This window comes from Eurytemora carolleeae, unplaced genomic scaffold, assembly GCF_000591075.1.
Source record: "Eurytemora carolleeae unplaced genomic scaffold, Eaff_2.0 scaffold1911, whole genome shotgun sequence".
In the NCBI taxonomy this organism is placed as follows: Eukaryota; Metazoa; Arthropoda; class Copepoda; order Calanoida; family Temoridae; genus Eurytemora; species Eurytemora carolleeae.
This window is the reverse complement of record NW_019397816.1, coordinates 23,933-49,721: the sequence shown is the minus strand read 5'-3', so window position 1 is coordinate 49,721 and position 25,789 is coordinate 23,933. Positions and strand designations below refer to the sequence as shown.

At 31.3% G+C, this 25,789-nt stretch overlaps 2 protein-coding genes across 2 annotated transcripts; one reads left to right on the top strand and one right to left on the bottom strand.

The window, feature by feature from the left end:
* Positions 1-489: 489 nt before the first annotated feature.
* On the bottom strand, positions 490-4,386 carry LOC111716006 (putative uncharacterized protein DDB_G0284715). The gene is made up of 6 exons (XM_023491415.1): positions 4,136-4,386; positions 3,077-3,158; positions 2,886-3,012; positions 2,020-2,103; positions 1,296-1,369; positions 490-615 (listed from the first exon to the last, which is right to left on the bottom strand). The coding sequence occupies exons 1-6, from the start codon at positions 4,218-4,220 to the stop codon at positions 555-557; spliced, it is 513 nt and encodes a 170-aa protein (XP_023347183.1). The 5' UTR covers positions 4,221-4,386; the 3' UTR covers positions 490-554.
* Positions 4,387-7,694: 3,308 nt separating this feature from the next.
* On the top strand, positions 7,695-24,182 carry LOC111716005 (uncharacterized). Its single transcript, XM_023491414.1, has 10 exons — positions 7,695-7,806; positions 11,351-11,651; positions 12,236-12,269; positions 15,237-15,306; positions 17,486-17,550; positions 18,670-18,755; positions 21,942-21,999; positions 22,454-22,492; positions 23,222-23,284; positions 24,147-24,182. Exons 1-10 carry the CDS (start codon positions 7,695-7,697, stop codon positions 24,180-24,182), a joined length of 864 nt encoding a protein of 287 aa, XP_023347182.1.
* Positions 24,183-25,789: the final 1,607 nt, after the last annotated feature.

The following is a 25,789-nucleotide window of genomic DNA, read 5'->3' as shown; positions in this document are numbered from 1 at the left end:
TTTTTTAATAAGATTACATCTTATAAATGTACGGTAGGCATAAAACAAGTCATTTTATTTTTATTTCATAATACCTCAAGCAAATCAAAACCAATTTCTATGTTCCCTGCTAAAAAATGTTAATTTTTGGTTGTAGAATAAAAAAATCCCAGCTCATTATAACCCAAAAGAAAACAACATAAAAGTGTGTGTTGCGTAAGAAAAATAGATGAGGCACACATATTTTCTGTTCTTCGCTAAATTGTGCTTAAATTTCGTTTTATTTTTCAAGCTAAATGCATTTTAGATAGAATCAACCCTAATTAATTAACAAGACGTTGTTCCTAAATTTGAAAAAGATGTTGTCAGGCAGACACAAATTAGAGAAGCAACGACAAAAAGGTGTGGTGTGCCTTCCCTCGCACCCTGAAGGGATATCTCTGATTGAAGGATTAAGTATTTATCATCAAATTTAAAAGTGTCTACATTGGATATCTAGATCAAGCCTTCAAGATTTGCAATGCTAGATATTAAATTTTAAACCTCAAAATGGGATAAGAAAAGCGCTTCCATTCCTAAATATTTGATTTGTGGAGTTTTGGTGAGGAAACACCTCCATCAATTCCAACATTTTCTCTGCAGATACATTTTATGAAATTCATTTATTTTTTGAAAACGACCTTTTTCAACCATCATCACTTCAACAATATATTACCATTCTATTCTCTATAATTCCCGTTAATATTTTTATATAATTTTCTGTTATAACGAGACAGTGAAAAATACAAACTGAGAGTGATTTTCAGAAAATAGATGTTAAACAGTTATATGGTAACACAGAGTAGTCGAACCTGTAAACTGTAAACTGAGTATATATATTATTATATATTAATATATATATATATATATCTTCTTACTTCATGTTTCTAATTCACTCTAAATTTTTAAATTCTACCCTCTACTCCATACTAACAACATTAAGTATTTGAATATATAGTGTACATATAGCTTTAAGATTCTAGTATACAGTATCTTAACCTACCTATAGTATCCAAGTATACAATATCTAAACCTACCTATAGTATCCAAGTAAACAGTATCTAAACCTACCTATAGTATCCAAGTATACAATATTTAAACCTACCTATAGTATCCAAGTAAACAGTATCTAAACCTACCTATAGTATCCAAGTATACAATATTTAATACGGTATCTAATAGTATACAGTATCTAGACCTACCTATAGTACCAAAGTATACAGTATGTAAACCTACCTATAGTATCCAAGTATACAGTATCCAGATTCCAGACCTACCTATAGTACCCAAGTGTGCAAGTGAACTTGATGAGACCTTGTGCGAAGCAGTCCGGATTCTCTGATAATAATTCCTAAACATTAAAACTTCAATAGCTTTCTAAGAATCTTTTTTATAACAACAAAGGAATTTATCAAAAAAAGAATATGTTCCATGGTAGAGACGCATTTCGGGAGGTAATTCCTCTCTGTTGAACTTTTCAGGGGGGCTCAGCCTCTGCTGGGGGCTGAATCCTCCCCCCCCCCACATGGAATCATTGTTTTTTCTTTTCATCAGGGCTCATCATCCATCATAGCCCACCCCTTGTATACGCTCATGATTTGTTTCGAGATGTACATTATACCATAACATCCCATTACTCCTAGTGTATTATTCGACTGTACTTGATAGCATTATATCCCATTACTCCTAGTGTATTATTCGACTGTAAGCGTAATTTCAAGTGACCCTCAGCAAAGAATGAATTCGAATTCCACATTTTTGTTTTTGAAAAATGTTTCTTTTGATTTTTGGTTTCTATGGAAAAGTGACTTGCACATATCTTACTTATTAGAAAGACTGGAAAAAATTACCCGGATTTGATACTTTTAAAAACGACAGTATTGGACATTGCCATCTTTGCGTGGAGGTTCACTTGAAATTATACTTTTAGTCCCTTTAAGTATTAAAAACCCCTTTTTCCATCTCATTAATTTTACTAATTTAGAAAAAAGTATCTTTAACCTGTATAAAGGAGAGAAACTTGAGGTTGGTGTTTACTTTTATTCTTCTTAATAACTTAGTTTCAGTTTCTGCAGTACACTTCATCTAGACAACGTAGTCAGAGGCACACTCAAGGGGTGGGGTTCTGGGTCCCCCCCCCACTCCCCTGAGTTCATCATCATCAATTCAGAGAATTCAGAGTCAGATCAAATCGGTTACATCCATTAAAGTTCTGATCAAAAAAGTATTCGGAAAAACTCCTAATTTCTATCACAAAAACGTTCTGCGGAAATAAATCATGGAAAAGCTTTTATTTCCTGTCGCGGTATGATTCCATTTGGTTTCATACAAGACAAATGTTGATAATCATACAATGTACAGTTCAAGCCATGTACAAGCTATACAACCAGGTGAAAAGGGGGTGAAAGTTTTTCACAAGTAAACTCAAATTAATAGTACATCATAAGTTACTTAGAAACTCTTAAAAAAAGATTTATGTAAACAAAATTACCCTTGTTTGCTCATGTTTCTGCAGTGTACTACAGTGTACTGCAAATCTTATGTATTTTCGTGACTGTATTTTCTAAAATTTGTCCATGACCTTTTTTCTTGCGACTTTATATTGTGTCAGTAAGATATCCCAAAGAACATCTTTAATTGAAAAAATAAGACTTTTTTAAGAACTCTAATAGGTTTTGGGGAAACTTTTTAATCTTTTTTTTACAGACTCTTTTCCAAATACTTTCTTTTCTAGATTTCTTTTACCGTTTTTTAATTTTTAATTCTTATGGAAGACAATTTCTGTCAATTATCTTTACTTGAGACCGCTGACAGTGACACTCTCCAGTTTACTTCAGTTTATTCCAGTTTATTCCAGTTTATTCTACCTTTTCCAGTTTATATTCCATCTCTGGACTCTCTTCCCTTTTCCTTCGGCCCAGGTTCATATTATCGTTGAGGTTGTTGTTATTGTTGTTATTATTATTATTGTTGTTATCATTTTCATCATTGTTGCTAAAATATGAAAGGTATTAAAACAATATTTTTTTCATGTAAATTTTTTTTAACATTTATTAACCTGTTGATATTGTTGATAATATTAACAATAGTGTTGAGGGTTATGAGAGAGAAGGATGAAAAAGAGGAGATTGAAAAGCAACCTGGAAAACAACGTTGTGTTTATATCAATACAATGAAGACGACTTTTCTCTTTTAGCTTTGCTCACTAGCAAGATCTTCAATTCAGGAGAGACATTAAACAGAGAAGCTGTCTTCTGATCTCTGTTTGTCTGTCTGTCATACCTTTTAAATAAAAGCTTGATAAAAACAAGGCTGAATAGAAAGTGGTCATAATTTGTGATTTTTTTAAAATGAATTCTTAAAAAATAAAGCACGCAACAAATTTCGAAAGGAAAGTCGTCTTTCTCTTATTAGTACAAAACCGCAAAAGTGATGGTAAAATAGTTTTTTAAACACTTTCTTTCAAAATAGACCAACAAAATAATAAAAAAAATAATGAAGGTGAGCAGCCAGTTTCTTTGTTAAATAAAATTCTATAAAGTTTATCTGTTTATATACAACATACAAGGTGTCCCACGAAACATGACAGTTTTAAATAGTTTTTAATGTAGTCTTCCATACACTGTATTAGATATTAAAAGCTTTATGCAGTTTATTTCGCTTAGAAATCTTTGCTCATATATATTTTACTTTGAAGTTAACTTTACTAAAAATGAATCCTATATAATATTTTTATTATTGTCTTTGGTATTAAAACAACTTAACAAATTATGGAAGAAGACATTCTTAACTATTTACCAGCTGTCATTGTTTGTGGGACACCCTGTATTCAAAAGAACTGTTTACGTAAATGATACATGACGAACTGCTCATTGATTGAAAGAACAACGGAGAAATTACCGGTTTTCTGTCTTTAATTATGTTTAATTCTACCGATTACATTCATTGTCTGTGCAGTACAAATCCGCAACTTATTTTTAAATTCAGAGAAACTAACATGGAAACTAAAATAACGTTTGGAAAATGCATGAGAATGTTTGGTTATATGTAGAGAAACTAATGCATAGAAACTAGATTAACGTCTCTAGAAATTCTTCTAGCAAAATTAATTTCTTACCGTCATCTCCCTTCCCCCTATACTCTTCCTGGAGGTTTGGTTTGAAAAATGCGTGGAGAATGTTTGGTTTGGTTGCTAAGTCCATCCTGTGTAATCTGCAGCACTATAGATTGACTTGAAGCGACTAAAGAAGGACTCTAAATATCTGCAGGTTAATGTAACGTTATGATTTCTACAATATCACGGTCTTATATTGTAAACCAGTGCACACTGCACACCAATGTATATGTAGAACTAAAGTTGTAGGATAGTGTTTGTTTATACAGGGTTTCTTAGTCAAATCTTGAAAAGAAATTTAAGGTAGAAGGCCTTATAGGACGTATAGGTATCGTCATGTTTTAAGATTTTCAGGTCGTCTTTACAGTTTCATTCTTTGTGGGTAACCCTGGGACGTATTGGGACTATATCGTAAAACTATATGTCTTAAGCATTAATCTCTGTTTGTTTGGATGTCCAATCATAACTTATGCACCCGTAGACCGATTTTGATTGGAGAACTGTGGAGAACAACGGGAATGTTCTTAGTCTGATTTTGAGATTCTAAGTTGAGAGAGTCTACTTTTAGAAGTTATTTTAAAACTCGTAATTTACGACCAAGCACGGGGAAACAGCAGGAGTAACTATGAGTAACAATGCAAACGTCGGGTTCCTAGGCTAGTAAATAATAGTTTTAATCAAATAGAATCTAGTACGATAGATGGCAACGTAGAATTTGTATACAACTGTTTTCTTACGTCACAAGTGCCAATTTTGTTTTTGTGTCCGACAAAATTTTTTTTAATAAAAGTGATAATTTTAGAATAAAGTGCATATCTTACAGTAAAATAAATGCAATTTTATCTTATTTTACACTTTTTTATTTAATCTTGGAAAACATTTATAAACTAATGTGAAAAAATTCTTTTTTCTTGTTATATTTGACACTTGTGACGTCGTGTATAATTAGTCCATTTCTCTGTTGCCACCTATTATACTTGATAATCTAAAGGAAACAGTGAATTTACAAGCTCTGCCTTCAAGTATTCCGACCTTTTAGTTTAAAATCTTCGTTATTGTTTTTATAAAACTAATTTCTAATAAAATGTGTACACAAATCCTTTGCCCCTCCCCTGAATCATTATTTTTGTTATATTGGTTGCACCTTTAAATTTTGCACAAAATTTCACAACCGGAAGAATACGAAACATCAGTTTACAATCGAAAGTACGAAAAATTAGGTCACAACCGGAAGTACGAAGAATTAGTTCACAACCGGAAGTACGAAAAATGAGTTCACAACCGAAAGTACGAAAAATTAGTTTACAACCGGAAGTACGAAAATCAGTTCACAACCGTAAGCACGAAAAATCAGTTTACAACCGGAAGTACGTTAAATTAGTTCACAACCTGAAGTACGAAAAATTAGTTCACAACCGGAAGTACGAAAAAATCAGTTCACAACCGGAAGTACGAAAAATCAGTTCACAACCGAAAGTACGAATAATTCCATTTCACAACCGGAAGTACGAAAAATTAGTTTACAACCGGAAGTACGAAAAATCATCTTTAGATAAATCCTTTAGATCTCATGAATTTAATTTTGAACCTGACACTTATATCTCAGCGTGCAACTATCTGATGGTATGTTTGATACAGGATTTATGATAAAATGTTCCTTGCAGTCGTATCTTGATTTTAATGCAAAATCAATCAACTAACAAAAACAAGTTCAGATAGAAAGTTATAATATCAACGTCTGATACTTTATTTTATTGTTCTTACTCTAATCACTCTCCACCAAGGTTCTTTAATAAGCTGGGTTACTCTGGATACGCTCCAATTTACGGAAAATGTCGTCTCCTTAGCATAGATAGATAGAATCCGCACATGACGTCACTGATTATAGACACGAGCGTGACGTCATATGCAGATTCTATCAATGCTATGGAGACAACATTTTCCGTACATTTTTTAAATATGAATAGAACTTTCATATTTTCTTGTTTAAAGGAGGGGGGGGGTAATTTTCCAACACACTTTTTGTTACTTTTAAATTTTTCTCACACCCTTTTTATAATAAATTTGCCTTGAAGAACTTGGTTGTGTGAATTCCAAGGGAAAGAACACAGACACCCCCCCCCCCGCTTTAGAGGGTTTAACAACACTTTAAATGTTTCTTTGTGCTAATGAGATGTATAAAATAAAAACCAAGAATGAGTAAACAAAATACTTTAACAAATTATGGACAAGTGAGTAACTTTATATACGTGGGCAGTTCTGTCTACACTGCATGTACAGTACAGGGTGGACAAAAATAAATTTGTAAATAATCTTGATATTATGAGGTTTCTTGTATACCTATTTTTATAATTTTTTGACGGGCTCCATCAATTCTGAGAAAAAATGATGCCAATCTAAAATATTCATAAATTTTTTCAACAATATTCATAAACATTTGTTAAAACTTGAAAAGTTAAAGGGATTGTGGATTCAATTTATAAGTGGCCCTATATTTATAGAGATGGCATATGTCCGATTTACAACGGTAAGTTTTAAACCTGTGTTCAGTTAAAGATGGATGAGATATCCTCTTTTTTCTAGCTGAAAATTTATTATGCAGAGAGAAAGCAGGAGATTTTCTGAAATTAACTCGTTTTAAAACAGAAAACGACGATATCTTCTAAATTGGTAGAAAAAGAAAGGTGCATCGTCGTTCATCAGACATGCCACTGGAACAATTCTAAACAGAAAAATCTATTGTTCATCTTTATAATTTAATTATAATTTTACGTTTGCTAGATAACTTTTGATTCTATTTTTGTATGTTGCTTATTAAATCTGGACACTAGGTGATGGAACTTAATTAATGTCGCATACCGATATAATCTCCCTGCTATACATGGTTTAAATGTAAACATTGTAAACCTTCAAACTAATCTGAAGGAAACTTACTCAAAATTACTGGTGCGACTTTCTGAGCTCGGAGCTCCTGTATTTTTGATTTTATCTATAATATGGGAAAAGAAAATTTATCCGGTTCTTCTCAATAGCTCTTCAATAGGAGGAGTTTTAATTCAAAACATTTAAATCAATTTACTTTAGTTATCTGACCTGTTATCTGAGCACTATTGAATTTTATTGAAATATCTATTGAACTGTTTATTGTGGTATAAAAGTGAAATAACTGCCCAATTCTACAAACCTGAATTAAAAACTTTAAGATAAACTTTTGGATTTATTAGTAGTGGGAAAGACGAGGGAGGGTAGTCGAGGGGGAAATAAGGGGTAGGGTGGATGGATGGTAGGGGTAGGGTAAAGAAAAGAACGGGAAGGTATAGGGTAGGGTGGAGGGATGGATAGGAGCAGGGTGGAGGGATGGAAGGGGTAGGGTAAAGAAAAGAACGGAAGGTATAGGGTAGGGTGGAGGGATGGATAGGGGTAAAGTGGAGGGATGGAAGGGGTAGGGTAAAGAAAAGAACGGAAGGTATAGGGTAGGGTGGAGGGATGGATAGGGGTAAAGTGGAGGGATGGAAGGGGTAGGGTAAAGAAAAGAACGGAAGGTATAGGGTAGGGTGGAGGGATGGATAGNGGAAGGCTGGAGGAAGATAAGGGTAAGGCAGGGGGAAGGAATGTAGCGGATAGTGGATCAGATATCCAGATATGGTTTCTGGATGAGGTAGTAAAATATCCAAGTAAGGATCGGGAAAGCCTGTAACTTTGAATAGTTTAAACACAGCAGTAGTTCATCGGAGCTCGGAGGGGTAACACGTCAAGTATGCAGGCAAGAAATAGTGTTAAATGAATCGTTTTTTTTTTGAATTTCCTTAGTTCAATTATAGGTTGCTTTATAGATGTAAAATATTTCTTTTCTACATAATTTCATCTCACATCACCTGTATATACAGGGTGTCCCAATAAACATGGGAATTGAGAGACGAGCTTTTCAAAAAGTGGTCTACGTTTCTTGTATCTTAAAAATTGACGAAGATATTCAATATTAAAACCATTTTGATTTATCAAAAAAATTTAGATTGGTACAAATTTTGCAATATCTCCGTTAATTTTGAAGATACAAAAAATTATGAAAATCTCATAACCAGGCTTTTTCAATATTATATGTATAGGATTAAATACTGCAATAATTGTGTTCATGAAAAACTGCCGCATTTATTGAAGACAATATAAACGTCGTCACTGAATTTCCATGTTTATTTGGACACACTGTATGATTTAAGAAGCGACAATGTCGCATAAAGAGCATCAGTTAAAAATTAAAATTGAATATGGGTGCAAAGCGTCCTGGAAGCTTTAGTATGAATAAAAATACCTGAAGAAAAGAGTTTATTTAAATTCACAAATTGTAAGGAACCATTAGCATGTACTATGTACTTCATGCAGTACACATGATACAGGGCACAAGGTACAGGGAACAGGGTACAGGATACAGGATACAGGATATAGGATACAGGGCACTAGGTACAGGGAACAGGGTACAGGATACAGGATACAGGATACAGGATATAGGATACAGGGCACAAGGTAAAGGGAACAGGGTACAGGATACAGGATATAAGATATAGGATACAGGGCACAAGGTACAGGGAACAGGGTACAGGATACAGGATATAAGATATAGGATACAGGGCACAAGGTAAAGGGAACAGGGTACAGGATACAGGATACAGGATATATGATACAGGGCACGAGGTACAGGGAACAGGGTACAGGATACAGGATACAGGGCACAAGGTAAAGAGAACAGGGTATAGGATACAGGATACAGGATACAGGATATATGATACAGGGCACAAGATAGATACAGTGAACAGGGTAGAATATGAGTAAAAATAAATAAAGGGTGCGGGTTCCCTAATTTGGCTTCAATGACTTGTTTTAAGAATTGAGTAAATAAATAGCTTGGAAGTGCCGTGCTTACAATTTGACAATGTTAATGTAAGATTTGTCTTGGCTTTATTATAAGTTTAGAAATTTTAATATTTCTTTCTTGATATTTATGTTGATTTCAATCTTTTTATCTATCTATCGATCTATTCATTGTAAACTTAGTTTTAAAAGTGATTATTTATTATTAATATCATCTATGATTTATCAACCCACGAAAGAGTTCGTGTTAATTAATGAATTCAAGGTTTTGTATTTTATGATATTTTATTATTAATTCTGTTTACGTAGAAATCTTCCACTTAGTATACGCTCTAAATCCTCTTATACCTACATATTACATTCAAGGATTAGATTATTAATATCTAACATTCATTACATTACAGTCCAGGGGCGGATACAGATATTTATTAGGGGTGAGTTAACCTTTCACGCGCGCAGGAAATTTGTTTTTGTTTTCTTGCGCACCCCTAAAATGTCTTGCACACTACTAGATTTAATCAAAAATTTAACAATTTTCTGTGTCACCTTTTATCTAATATATTTTCAGCTGTATGTCTGTATACACTCATTACATCGCATATATATAAATCTCATTGTTTAAAGCTATTATAAAGTCAAAATACAGAATTTAGCGCGAAATTTAAACTAAAACGAGAAAAACACTAAACGATCTTAACTCTTTTATTTTAACTATATGGAATGTATTTAACTATTTGTATTTTGGAATTACAGAATTTTCTCTATTTTCTGTATCCCATCCCTCAAGCTTCACCCTCAGGGGTGAGTAATCTAGGTTCAGGGGTGAGTAATTTAGGTTCAGGGGTGAGTAATCTAGGTTCAGGGGTGAGCAATTTAGGTTCAGGGGTGAGTAATTTTCCGGGCTGACCCTTGTATCCGCCGACCGTCAAATTAAGATAAATTTCATCTTAGATAAAATCATAATTTTTAAAATCATAATTCCTATTGTTGAAAAGCAGTGGACACACTCCTATGCCGCTTCAGTAATTGTAAATTAACGGTACAGTTCAACGTAGGACTGCAAAGGTTGACCCAGCTCGGATATTCAAATGTACACCGGTGGGACGTGTGGAGGAGAACAGGAAACGTTTTGAATTATATCGTGTTCAACCAACTCAACTTTATTTATCATATTTGGGTATAAACTGAAAACTAGAGGAGCTCCGACGATGTCTTACCAGCAATTTCGCATAAATTTAACCATACAGACACTACTCTCTGCATTTACTCTACAGTGGTAACCAGGAAACAGTGGAATGGTTACGTCTGCTTTCTTTCTTTTATTCATTTATCGACTGTTGGGAATTGAGTTTTTGTCTCAAACTCTAATTTTTTAATCTCAAAATTTTTACAACACAATGTCGTAGACCTCAGATATCTTAAACTATGATTTCTGTAAGATCAAATAATCTAAGTTTCAAATGTCAAAGGTTTGCATCAACAAGTCGCAAAGATATAGGGATTCGAAATTTAAGTTTGGGGCAAAAAATCATTTTCTTTCTATTATTTGAAAACTAAAAAATGTCTTGGGAACACATTATAAAAACTCCTAGTGACAATTCATAGGAAAAAGAAAGAAAGAGCAAATTTCATTGTTTTATGGTTACCACTGTCTAGTTATTTATCTATCTACCTGATGAAACTGTGTGGGTTTGAATTCGATTATCTTATAGTTGAAAGATTGAACGCTGTGCCGTGAGGGCATTCAACTCTATAATGGTGTTATACACATAAATTTACATATGGCAACCAACTCAAATATTTATAATTAGATTTTTTACTAAATTTATCATCATGAATTTGCCAACATCCATTATTATTATTATTATTATTATTATTATTATTATTATTATTATTGTTACCCAAAAAGGATGAGACTTCAGAGCACGAAACTTAAGACAGGGTATTGTAATGATTCCCAGTTTCATAAAGGGAGGCAAACATTTTAGTGGAAAACCAATAATTTTGTTGATACATATTGCATATTAATTTAAAAGATTTTTTATATTGCTTTTTTATTTCGGAATAATTAGAAATATAATAAAGTTATCAAGATGGATCCAAATCAAGAAACTCTCAATGCTCTCTACAATTTCCGAGGAAATTATTCTGAAGTGAAATCTGATTACTAGATTCTTTTTTGTGAAATCATTTAATTTATCCTGAAAAAAATATTATGTCTAGGTGAGGACGAAATTTGGTTTATAGATTATAATATTTCAATATTACAAACTTTACTTCGGTAAGGAAAATTTAATTGATAAAATGCAGATACAATATCTGTTTGTATTTTAACAAACAAACTTATCCTAGAAAGTTTTGACCTTGAGGGAACCAATTCAAACCCATGGGGAGGTCAACTACCTGACCTTAGAGGAGGTCAACTACCTGACCTTAGAGGAGGTCAACTACCTGACCTTAGAGGAGGTCAACTACTTGAACTTAGAGGAGGTCAACTACCTGACCTTAGAGGAGGTCAACTACCTGACCTTAGAGGAAGTCAACTACCTGAACTTAGAGGAGGTCAACTACCTAACCTTAGAGGAGGTCAACTACCTGACCTTAGAGGAGGTCAACTACCTGACCTTACAGGAGGTCAACTACCTAAAGAAAGGCAAATATTTGAGAACAACTTGCACAGCGTACTTTTTAATAAAGTGAATGGGTTTCCTTTAATTTATTTAAATCACAATTTTCTTATTCCTCATAAATTTCGAAATGCGAATAAAATTAATTTACAAATGTTTATTGTTCGATAAATCAAAATCATGTTTTACATTTCTCGATAAAAAAGTTGCATTCTGAATTTTTTTTTCAGAGTCACGATTCTTTACGTTTTAAAGCTATCTAAATATTTTTAACATCTTGTTTTTCAAATTTTTATTTAATTAAGATTTTCATTCATAAAAGGAGTGTCGACGTAATTTGAAATGGAATCCCAGAGTTTGTAACCTTTATCTGATTAACTATCAAAAAGATATCATTGTTTTTCTATCTTAAAAACAGATAAATTCTGCCAATTTCCCGTTTAAGATTAAAAGGGTAGCGTAGCAAATCAGAATTATCAAAATGTAGGATCAGTTGAATTTATGTCGACAGTTCATTTAGAAATTAGATTTCCCAATTATCCCTTCATAATTTCTGATTTTAAATATTTATATTAAATTAATTTCTAATTTTTAAATATTTGGTTCACAGAAGTGATGATGAAGGGTCTCTAGAAAAGGCAAAGGTTTGGAAGTTATCAAACAAACACACAATACACTTACACACAATACACTTAACAGACTGAACAGACTTAACAGACTGAACAGACGCAATAGACTTAACAGAATTAACAGACTTAACAGACTGAACAGACGTAATAGACTTAACAGACGTAACAGACTTAACAGACTGAACAGACGTAATGGACTTAACAAAATTAACAGACTTAACAGACTGAACAGACGTAATGGACTTAACAAAATTAACAGACTTAACAGACTGAACAGACGTAATAGACTTAACGTTTACTCATAACCTTTAAAAAAATTGTTTACTGAAAACCTTTAAAAGTAAACTGTTTAAGCAAAACTTTTAAAAGTAAACTGTTTACTCATAACCTTTAAAAGTAAGCGGTTTACTCAAAAATTTTAAAAGTAAACTGTTTACTCAAAAAATTTAAAAGTAAGCCGTTTAATCATAACTTTTAAAAAAATTGTTTACTCAAAACCTTTAAAAGTAAACTGTCTAAGCAAAACCTTTTATAGTAAACTGTTTACTCTTAACCTTTAAAAGTAAACCGTTTACTCATAACCTTTAAAAGTAAGCTGTTTACTCAAAAATTTTAAAAGTAAACTATTTATTCAAAAATTTTAAAAATTAGCTGTTTACTCAAAACCTTTAAAAGTAAACTGTTTACTAAAAATTTTTAAAAGTTAGATGTTAACTCATAACCTTAAAAAAATTGTTTACTCAAAACCTTTAAAAGTAAACTCTTTAAGTAAAACCTTTAATAGTAAACTGTTTACTCATAACCATTAAAATTAAACGGTTTACTCAAAAATTTTAAAAGTAAGCTGTTTACTCAAAACTTTTAAAAAGAAACTGTTTACTTAACATTTTTACTACTACTATTACTCATCGCCTTTAAAAAATTCTGTACTCATGACCTTAAAAAGTAAACTGTTTCTCAAAACCTTTAAAAGTAAACTGCTTACTCAAAACCTTTAAGAGTAAGCTGTTTACTCAAAACCTTTAAAAGTAAATTGTTGTGAATCGGACAAACCACTCTATATATATATATATGAAAGATCACTTGAAACTACTCCTACAGACCACTCTATATATATATGAAAGATAACTTGAAACTACTCCTACAGACCACTCTATATATATATGAAAGATCACTTGAAACTACTCCTACAGACCACTGTATATGTATATGAAAGATCACTTGAAACTACTCCTACAGACCACTCTATATATATATGAAAGATCACTTGAAACTACTCCTACAGACCACTCTATATATATGAAAGATCACTTGAAACTACGCCTACAGACCCTTTAAGAGATTTTCAATTATGACTAATGTTAGCTTTGACAGAAGCTGAGAAGATATAGGTCTGCACCATTTTTCAAATAATTTATTCGTTCGTTGCCAATATTTGGACTAAAATTAACTAGAAAACCTTGAATCAAAAAAAATAAAGAAGAAAAACAATAAGTAAACTAAAATTTAATTTGAAAAAAAATCATATGTATGCTGTTTTATGAAAGCTCTTAAAAGTACACATTTTGAAATACATTTACTATTTTGTAAATTCAAAAATAATTAAAAAATCAATGTTTGCTTTAAGATATTCTTTAGATTCGAATGTTTGCTGTGTCTGAAATTAAAGAAGTCAGATTTTCATTTATCACTGGCTAGTGGCTAGCTGAATATAAATTTTTGATCTTCTAAACCACGTCAAACCAAAGTAAACTGCCTGTACGTTTGAAATCTGGCCTGTTCTTTAATCATAACTCCCCTGATTAAAGAGATATCGAGAAGATCAAAAATGTTTTGAATTACTAATATTTGACTGTTTAAATATCTATGCCTAAATTGAAAAATTGAGGAACTTTGAAGTCACAAAGTCGCAACAGTAGGCAGTAATGGCAAATATATATGACCTCCTCCGGTTTAGTTTGCAGTGAAGGCCATATTGATATATATATAACCTTTTCATCTCAAAATCTTGAAAATATTGGGAATTGATAAAATTCTGATCTAGCCGAGCGTACTATATATATAAGTATATAAATGCTGACAGAAAACTATATAGTGCACATCTCTAAAAATATTCTGCGAAGAAAATATTATATTTCTGAAAAGCTATTGTTGTACCTGGTAGTTCAGGAACCAGGCTCAATATATTCTATTTGGATATATTAAAATCTGCACTTTGAATAAATTATATCAAGAGCGGTTACGTTAGCGGTTATTGTAACGTATGTCTGTATGTTAGCGGTATATGTAACGTATACGTGTATGTTAACGGTTAACGTAACGTTATGTTAGCAGTTAACCTAACGTATGTTTGTATGTTAGTGGTTAATGTAACGTTATGTTAGCGGTTAAAGTACAACGTATATGTGTATGTTAGCGGTTAAAGTACAACGTATATGTGAATGTTAGTGGTTAACATAACGTATATGTGTATTTAGTGGTTAAAATAACGTTATTCTAGCGGTTAATGTTACGTATATGTGTATGTGTCAGTTCGTTAAAGGGACTGAAAAAGTATTTTCTCAGATTCACAACGGTACTTTTTAAACCTTCGACTGATCATCGATGGGCAATGTCAGATTCGCAACAGTACCCTTTAAACTTTTGACTAATTATAGAAGGCAAAGATGTTAGTGTATTATCTTTGAAATGTTGTGTAAAAAGCCGTAAATTAGAGTGTACACTAGCGTACTGTGTGAACTCAACGCGGCTGATGTCGCATTTTTCCTGGGTTATCCAGAATTGATACTACGCAGTACGCGGTTTTATACAATTCTAATGACAATATAAGTATTCTGTCACCTTCTATAAAGAAAAAAAACATTAAAATTGCCATAATCCGAAAAATAAAATAATTGTTTGCGACCTTTTATAAGGTTCTTTCTTCTTTTTGGATAAACATGTTCTTTTTGTATAATCATTTTTTGCCTGTCAACTGTCCAGGTTGGAGTTGAGGAGAGGTGCGTGGAGAAGGTGGTTATGGAAACCAGGATGGAGTATAATGAGTCAGTTGGTAAGTCATAGCTCAAGTGCTCGGCGTTGCCAGTAGAATTTCAATAATCAAACCAAATCAAATATTTATCACATGAAGATTCACAAAAAAGGATCAATCCACATGAGGATAAAAGAATCTGGTGGGCCAGGTCTTCATCAATTTCCCTGTAAACACCTTAGTGTCCGGGGGGAGGGGGGGGGNAGGGAGTGACCGGCTATGTAAGGTAGTTGAACTGAGTATGCAATGTTTTGGACAACTTCTTTCGGATTCATTTAAGACATATTAAACTTTTTAAAGATTTGTAAATCCTGAGTTTGAGCTCAAATTCGACGTTCAAAACTCCTACTTTGGGTGTGGATACGTTTTCAGAATAATTTTTTTAAAAATTATTAATCAATGACAACGAAAAATAAAGTAAAAATTATACAGTAATCTAATTAGATGGTCTGTAGTTTATTGTAGAACCTTTTTTACATTTTATTATTATTAATTTAATAATAAAAAAAATCTGAAAACGTATCCACCCCCAAAGTAGGAGTTTTTAACGTCAAAATTGCGCTCAAACTCAGGATTTACAGATTTTTAAAACGTTTTATATGAAACAAATGAATCCGAAAGAAGTTTTCCACAACACTGCATACTCATTTTAACTACCTTACATAGCCGGTCACTCCCTTTAATAAATTACACATAACAACAAACATTATCATATTTAACAAGGAAAATGTAAAAAAGTCAAATGTTTGTAAGAGAATAGATGTATAACCCATTTTTAAAATGCAAAAAATGTATATCAGAATATACATAAAATCTAAGTTTTAAAATTAGATGAATAAAGTGATTGACATATCAGGGAAGTATTCAGGAATCTGTCAAGGGGGAGTTAATTTTTTTTTCTTTCCAGGGGGGCACAGCACCCATTTGGGGCCTGAAACCCCCATGAAATCAATAGATTTCACTGGTCCAGGGGGGCACAGCACCCATTTGGGGCCTGAAAACGGTGTGGTAACAGTTCGCCCAATCACGTTTCACCCAATAACATTTGACCCAAAACGTTTCACCCCATTTTTGGTGAAATAGCGTTTGACCCAATAACGTTTTACCCAATTCACGTTTCACCCAAATTACGATTCACCCAACTCACGTTTCGCCTAAGTTACGTCTACTGAAGAGTTTCACCTAATTTTTTTAAATTCCTCTAACATACATTGCACATGAATTTATTGCCCAATTTCCGATCATAACTCATAAACTCTTGGACCAATTTACCTCAAATTTTGATTGGGGAAATCAGGAGAATCATTGAAATCTTCTTAGATTGGTTATAAAATTCTAATCTGAGTGGGTCGACTCATATATACAAACAAAGCTGGGTTCCAGAGCTAGTCAAATATATTAATGTATAATGTTGTAAATCCGCAACTTTTGTGCTTGAAATCTGCAAACCACATTTGAGCTTAACATGGCGGCACAGTTTACATGTAGCTAATTACATAAATGTTCGAAACGGAGGATAGCTTGGCCAGGACCAAGCTACAAGAGCTGGTTACAGTCAGACGTGCCAACCCTAACCGATCTAGAACTGAACGTCGGTCAGCCCGGATGGCAAATCTAAAGGTTGCACTCCAAACCTTCAATACCAACTTCATCAAGGAGTTCATATTTAGACTCCGAGAGGATGACTAACTTGAGCAGTACCAGACTAGAAAATCAACTGTGTCCTTATGCATGTATACAGCTTTTATAAATTCAAAGATAAAGTTATTATTTTTCATCCCCTTTCATCCCCTTTCATCCCCTTTCATCCCCTTTCATCCCCTTTCATCCCCTTTCATCCCCTTCTAGTTAAATTAAGAAGAAAATTATCTCCTCTGCAGAAACGGTTTAGTTTAAGGATATGCAGATGCTACGTGGGGCCGGGGGCAAATGTATAATGTTTAATTTGTTTCGGATTTGCCGCCAATAAGTAACATAATTATCTCTTTATAGATTTATATATTAGATAAGTCAATAACTATAAGTCGACGGTAGTAAAATAACGAAAATAACACAATAAGAAGTCTGAAGAAAGCATACGCAGTTTGGATTTCTGATGCGACATTTTTCTTAAAATAGGACAATTAGAACGGAATAAAAAGTTCGTAAAATATTTATATTTAAATAAAATTGATATTTGAAATATTTTCTTATTTTGCAGAATGCACTCATAGTTATGATCAACGGTGCTACTCGTCTGTGTCTACAATATTCAGTCCTATTCAGGTAAATGGTGTCCCAAAAAACATGGGAATTGAGTGACGATTTCGATATCGTCTTTTTAAATAATTTTTTGATTTAGTATAGTGATACCTACTGAGAAAGCTGTAATCCGTAAGATTTTCGTCTGCTATATTTACAATTTGTTTGCTTACGTTTTGACTGCATACGGTTGTACTTAGTAAGTAAATTACACTGTTCATCGATTGCAGATCATCTTTACAGGCATTTACCGTTTTAATAATAATAAACCTTAACATACTTGATAATATTATGGCTTTAGAAATTAGGTACTACAATGCTAATTCTTAACAAAGACGATATCGAATTCGTTACTAATTCCCATGTTTATTGGGACACCCTGTAGATAATATTCATAACAGGATAGACAGTTTTAATAATAGAATAGACAGTATTCATATCATAATAGACAGTTTTCATAACAGAATAGACAGTATTCATAACAGAATAGACAGTTTTCATAACAGAATGGACAATTTTCATAACAGAATATCCAGTATTCATAACAAAATAGACAGTATTCATAACAGAATAGAAAGTTTTTATAATAGAATAGATAATATTCATTACAGAATAGATAATATTCATAACAGAATAGACCATATTCATACCAGAATAGACAATATTCATAACAGTATAGACAGTATTTATAATAGAATAGATAATATTCAAACCAAAATAGACAATATTCAAAACTAAATATGTTACATTAACAACAGAATAGATAATATTCATAACAGATAGGTAACATTCATAACAGACTAGATAATTATTCATAAAAAAACAGATAATTTTCATAACAGAATAGATAATATTCATAACAGAATAGATAATATTCATAACCGAATGAATAATATTTATAACAGAAAAGATAATATTCATAACAAAATAAATAGTATTCATAAAAGAAAAGATGATATTAATAACAGAATAGATAATATTCTTAACACAATGGATAATATCTATAACAGAAAAGATAATATTAATAACAGAATAGATAATATTAAAAACAGAATAGACATTAGACAGTATTTATAACAATATATAAAGGATTGTTATATTGAAGTAGGAAAATATACAATATATATAATATTGATATTGAAGGAAGAAGAGTGTGAGGAGAACTATATAAAGGATTGTTATATTGAAGTAGGAAAAGCTGCGCTAAATGTCAGCTCTAAAATCTGCAGGTCAAGTTGTATCTTTATCCTTAAAAAACTTAAATTTAAATTTGGTCGGACCTTTTGTATGGGCCAGCTGTTATTTTCTCAATTATACATTTGCCCAGCTGTTATTTTCTNCATAAAAGGAGTGTCGACGTAATTTGAAATGGAATCCCAGAGTTTGTAACCTTTATCTGATTAACTATCAAAAAGATATCATTGTTTTTCTATCTTAAAAACAGATAAATTCTGCCAATTTCCCGTTTAAGATTAAAAGGGTAGCGTAGCAAATCAGAATTATCAAAATGTAGGATCAGTTGAATTTATGTCGACAGTTCATTTAGAAATTAGATTTCCCAATTATCCCTTCATAATTTCTGATTTTAAATATTTATATTAAATTAATTTCTAATTTTTAAATATTTGGTTCACAGAAGTGATGATGAAGGGTCTCTAGAAAAGGCAAAGGTTTGGAAGTTATCAAATAACATACAATACACTTAACAGAATTAACAGACTTAACAGACGTAATAGACTTAACAGACTTAACAAATTTAACAGACTTAACAATCTTAGCCGACTTTACAGAGATTAAAAACTTAACAGACTTATCACACTTAACAAAATCTAACAGACTTAACAGTCTTAGCCGACTTTATTAATTATAAGACGACAGATTTTAATTATGCTTAATAATGCTTACACTTGCTTATTCATACATTGATTTTGCATATTACACTCGTAACTTATAACTTTTAAAAGTAAACTGTTTACTCAAAAATTTTAAAAGTAAGCAGTTAACTCAAAACCTTTAATTGTAAATTGATTACTCATAAACTTCAAAAGTTAATTGTTTTCTCAAATCATTTAAAAGTATTCTGCTTACTCAAAATCTTTAAAAGATCACTGTTTACTCAGAACCTTTAAAAGTTTACTGTTTACTCAAAATCTTTGAAAGTTCACTGTTTACTCAAAATCTTTAATAGTAAACTTTTTACTCAAAATCTTTAAAAGTTCACTGTTTACTCAAAATCTTTGAAAGTTCACTGTTTACTCAAAATCTTTAATAGTAAACTTTTTACTCAAAATCTTTAAAAGTTCACTGTTTACTCAAAATCTTTAATAGTAAGCTGTTTACTCAAAACCTTTTAAATTAAACTGTTTACTCAAAACCTTAAATAGTAAACTGTTTATTCAAAACCTTTAAAAGTTAACTGTTTATTCAAAACCTTTAAAAGTAAGCTGTTTACTCAAAACCTTTAAAAGAAAATTGATTACTCATAAACTTTAAAGTTAATGGTTTGCTCAAAACATTTAAAAGTATACTGCTTACTCAAAATCTTTAAAAGATCACTGTTTACTCAAAGCCTTTAAAAGTAAGCTGTTTCTTCAAAACCTTTAAAAGTAAACTGCTGTGAATCGGACACACCACTCTATATATATTAAAGATCACTTGAAAGTACTTTACAGAGTACAGACCCTTTTAAAGATTTTCAATTAAGACTAATTTAGCTTTGACAGAAGATATAGGCCGGCACCATTTTTCAAATAATTTATTCGTTTGTTGCCAATATTTGGACTAAAATTAACTAGAAAACCTTGAATTAAAAAAATTAAAGAAGAATAACAATAAGTAGACTAAAATCTAATTAAAAAAAAGTCAAATGTATGCTGTTTTATGAAAGCTCTTAAAAGTACACATTTTGAAATACATTTACTATTTTGTAAATTCAAAAATAATTAAAAATTCTTTTAAGTAACCCTCTATGCAAAGATGGCAATGCCTGATTCACAACAGTACCTCTAAAAACTGAGTCCGATCAAGTATGAATTAGATATCAATGTTAACAATTTTCAAATACTGATTCTTGCCAATCATGGTTTCTCTGCAAAAGTATTTTACGGAAGGAAACATAGAAATTTAAATATCTTCCATATTATTGATCCGGAGCCCCGCAAAACTGTCTCCAAGCCTTCACCATTCTGTCTTTATGCCCTGCATTTTGGTCTCCATAAAAGATATTTGGCTTGTACAATAAAAAAACCATCTTTATAAAATTAACTCTTCGTTAAAATAGTTTTTAATAATCCATAAGCAATTTGTTTTGAAATCCTAGCTACAGGCCTGTTTTAATTTGTAACTTTAATAAGTTAGTTATAATAAAGAAATGGAAAGTTGTCATTATAGTATTAAATGCTGACTTCTGTATCCTAAAAGTGTCTTCCAGATTTTTGGGAATACAAACAACCTCATTACTTTATCAGTTTTTATGTTTGAATTTTAAAAAAATAAAATATATTTACTTTTCTGCAGTTGTCACGGCCAGACCTCGCAGACGGAAAAGTAAACAATCTTCAAAGCATTGAAATAACAATAAATCACTTTTATCTTACAAATTCTAGTTATTCTCTGCAATTCGTACATTTTTCATAATAAACCAAAATATGAAAAATACTTATAATTTTTTAATAAGAAAACAGAGTAAACAAATGCACTAAAAAGTCTTTACTAATTGCATGGAAAACCATTAAAGAAAAGTGTATTTAATAATCTTCATAATAACTTTATTAAGTTAAAAATAAAAATAAATGGAGGATTAAAAATCTTTTTAAACAAAGGATTATAGAAAAAAGCTTTTCAACAAAAACAGTTGATAACGTCATAATCTGGCCTAAAGACAAAATTTGTTTAAGATTTGAAGAAAATGAGATTGAACTGAGCTAGGATTACTGAGTTCTAAGAATATAATAAACTGGAATATTTCGCTGCTCTTCTCAAAACTTACATTTTATTGTGAAGCAAAAACAAATTGAGATTTTAAAAGTTTTTGAAAAAAGGGGAAACGTATCAAAAATATGAGGAAACGGACCTAAAACTTGAGGAAACCGATCAGCAAATTGAGATTTTTAAAGTTTTTGAAAAAAGCGGAAAAGGATCAAAATATGAGGAAACAGACCTAAAATTTTAGGAAAGCGATCAACAACTTGATATTTTTTAAGTTTTGGAATAAGCAGAAACGGATCAAAAATATGAGGAAACAGCCCTAAAATTTGAGGAAACCAATCAACAAATTGAGATTTTGAAGGTTTTTGAAAAAAGTGGAAACGGATCAAAATATGAGGAAACAGATCAAAAATTTGAGGAAAGCGGTCAACAATACTGACTATTTTTGATATTTTATTGATTATGCAACAAAATATTTTTAATTTTAGAAAAGCTTTAGTTAAAGATTGCGAAGATACGAGTGAAAACACAATTTGCTCTTCACAGGGATATTCATATAATACACATTTAATCTTTTTTCTTTTTTTTTCTCATAAAAACAAATTTTCTAAAGTTAAACCCTAAATATTAAATACATCGAAAGAGTTTATGAAATGTTGTCTTGACAATTTTTCATTGGTTTTTATACTATTTTACGTAAATCTCAGTATTTGCGAAAATAAATAGATAGCCATGAATATGCGGGAACAGTTTTAAAGAGTTCCATATAATCATTTAATTAAAAAACTAAATATCTGCAACATTCCATTATTANACAATAAAATTAATATTTCTCTATATTTATTGTAGAATACAATAAAATTAATATTTCTCTATATATATTGTAGAATACAATAAAATTAATATTTCTCCATATATTTATTGTAGAATACAATTAACTTTAATATTTCTTAACATATTGTAAGATACAATAAAATTATTAAATGAATACTGTTTACAGTATGAAGTAGAATGCGAAACAAATCTACGTGAACACCAGGTTTTATAATCTTTACATTTTTAAACTGTTCATAAATTCCCCTGTATAAAGGTAAAGGATAGTTTTTAATGAATACTCTTGTGTAAAGGTAAAGGATAGTGTTTAATGAATCCCCCTGTATAAAGATAAAGTATAGTGTTTAATGAATCCCCCTGTATAAAGGTAAAGTGTAGTGTTTAATGAATACCCTGTATAAAAGTAAAGTACAATGTTTAATGAATCCCCTTGTATAAAGGTAAAGGATAGTGTTTAATGAATCCCCCTGTAGAAAGGTAAAGTAAAGTGTTTGATAAATACCCCTGTATGAAGGTAAAGGATAGAGTAGAATGTATCAAAGGATAGAGTAATAATGAATCCCCTTGTATAAAAGTATAGTATTTAATGAATCCCCGTGCATAAAGGTAAAGCATAGTGTTTAATGAATCCCCCTGTATACAGGTAAGGGATATTGTTTAACGAATCCCCGTGTATAAAGGAAAAGGATAGTTTTAATGAATCCCCGTGTAAAGGTAAAGGATAATGTTTAATGAATCCCCCGTATAAAGGTAAGGGATAATGTTTAATGAATCCCCCTGTATAAAGGTAAAGGATAATGTTTAATGAATCCCCCTGTATAAAGGTAATGGATAATGTTTAATGAATCCCCTGTATAAAATTAATGGATAATGTTTAATGAATCCCCCTGTATAAAGGTAAAGGATAATGTTTAATGAATCCCTCTGTTTAAAGGTTAAGGATGATGTTGTTGACTGTAAAACAGAAAATGAGGAAAAATGTGAAGAAATTATTCAGGAAAAAATACTTTTTCATTTAAATCATCTAATCTTTTTTTAATGTTTTTCGTTCATCTCTTTTTTAAGATTAAGAGACTGTATACGTAGTTTTTAGTGACTCCCACCATATATTAAGGGACTGTATACGTAGTTTCAAGTGACTCCTCTCCATATATTAAGAGACTGTATACGTAGTTTCAAGTGACTCCTAGAATATATTCGATGTTTTCTTACGATTCGTTTATTTATTCATTCAGATATGTTTGGCCCGTAAAATAGCTTCACAGGGAGGTGTTATTCAATATTCAAAAGGAGCAATTGAGTAACATCGAGTATGTGATGACATCAGTGACGGGGTTTTAAAATATTAGGCTTACTCTGAACAAAATTAAATTCAAAATTAAAATTAAAATAAATTATAAATAAATTCTTTATATTCGGTTGCAGAGAAAGAAAGTAAACTTAGGCGCTTTGATCATTAAATTGTAGGAAATAATAAACTTTTTAGGAAAAAAAGTATTACATGTTTTTACCCCCTACAAAACTTCGAACATTTTCCTACTTATTAAATATATAAATTTGGCTTGTCTGTCTGTTTGTTTGTTTGTTTGTCTGTCTGTCTGTTTGTATCCAATAAACGTCAAAACACCCTCAATACAAAGATGGCAATGNATCAAAATTCGATCTTCATTAAATTTTTGAAAATTTTGTAAATCCACGAAATTTTTGTGAAAATCCGCGAATTATTTTTGTTTTGTTTTACGATGTACACAAAGAGAACATGTTCACAATTAATTTAGAAGATGGGCGCGAAGCGCCCTATAAGGCTAGTATTAAATATTTTTGAATTATTGAATAAAAAAGTATAATTTCTCTGACAGGGATATTCTACCATATCACATTGTCAACAGGTATAATTCAGTGCTACGTAATTATAGGATATATTCAATTTTGATCCGGGTCCGGGATTCGTTCGGGAAAAAAAGATCCGGATCAAGATCATAAAACTTAAATGGTGAGAGATCTAGAGTATAAGGTTTATCCGAGGATCTATTATCTTGTGTTGTGTAATCCTACAAACTAAATTTAATCCTCTTGGGATATTCCCTAATGGTTGTTACTTTTACAATTGAAGGATCAAACATGTATCCCTTAAATCTAAAAGTTGTAAAAGTGGATATCAAGCGTTGAAGATTAATTCATTTCAGTTTTGACTTTTGTGTTTTTCAAGTTATCTGTATGTTTTGGTTGATATTTTTTCATCGAGTAACCGGATTGGTGGATTTGCTAATTTTTCCAGATCCAGATCCTAAGAATGAGTTAATTAAAAAAGTTTTTATGTTTACAAGATTTTTTCGAATTACAAGTTTACAAGTAACCAAAGAGAAGCATTTTATATTGACAGCTTCTCTTGACTTATATCCCTCTCCGCTAAAACCAACTATTTATTCGGTCATAGTAGATCTCTGCAGCAGTACGTGACAAAAGTTTAGTTTGGGGTGCTATGTTTATGTATAATTGTATCTATGTTGTTTAGCAGCTTAACATAAAACAAAAATTGAAATCGAAAGTCGTCTTAATTGTATTGATAAATTCGCCTACCACTGTATTACAACTCACGTTGCAGATTAATTTCAACGGATGATAAAATTTCTAGATTTTAGTTTGCAAATTATTTAATTCTTTGAAAATTTAGATATATATATATATATTGTTTTATCTTCTACAGTTCTTAAATATATCTACTTGGGTCGAGATGTATTTGAAACAAAATATTAATTTTCCTTCGGCAAAAGTATTTATAACAACGTGACCTTTTATAACATGTATTTGGTAAAGTTTTTCTTATGAATATATATATGTATATATATAAACCAAATAAATGTTATAAAAGGTCACCACGCTGTAAATTCTGTCGCCGAGGGAAATTTAATCTTTTGTTTTAAATACATCTCGACCCAAGTAGATATATTCAAGAACTATAGAAGATAAAACAGTTGTGTGCAATGGCGCTACTCTACAACGCTTGATCTTGATATTCACTGTGACAACTTTTAAATTTGAGAGATGAANTAGGGGCTAAGCATCATAATTTACACTCCAATTTGGATTGGTTAAAATATTATCATTTTTTTCTCTGATAACGTGTTAAAATAATTATCCTGAAAGATTAGAATACTGTTGACTTGTCAATTAAGTTCAAGTTACAAAAACTGAGTTCTTGACACGAACTTAAATTTTCGTATCCTTTGTCTTTGTAAAAGCATTCATAGATATTGTATACTTAGACTAACTAGCAGAAGTCAGAACTTCTATGTTGATTTCTTTTCTTCGAGATTAGAGATTAATTTAGTTCCTCGTCGATACACAGTTTAGGTTGTCATACCCTGCAGGGATACACAGCTTAGGTTGTCATACCCTGCAGGGATACACAGTTTAGGTTGTCATACCCTGCAGGGATACACAGCTTAGGTTGTCATACCCTGCAGGGATACACAGTTTAGGTTGTCATACCCTGCAGGGA

Bases quoted from the DNA above. Each gene is read 5' to 3' on its own strand.
- LOC111716006 (XM_023491415.1), bottom strand. From the start codon at position 4,220: ATGGACTTAGCAACCAAACCAAACATTCTCCACGCATTTTTCAAACCA. The intron at 3,159-4,135 runs GTAAGAAATTAA...GTTGTTTTCCAG, and splicing joins TAGGGGGAAGGGAGATGACG to GTTGCTTTTCAATCTCCTCT. The intron at 3,013-3,076 runs GTTAATAAATGT...TTCATATTTTAG, and splicing joins ATTATCAACAATATCAACAG to CAACAATGATGAAAATGATA.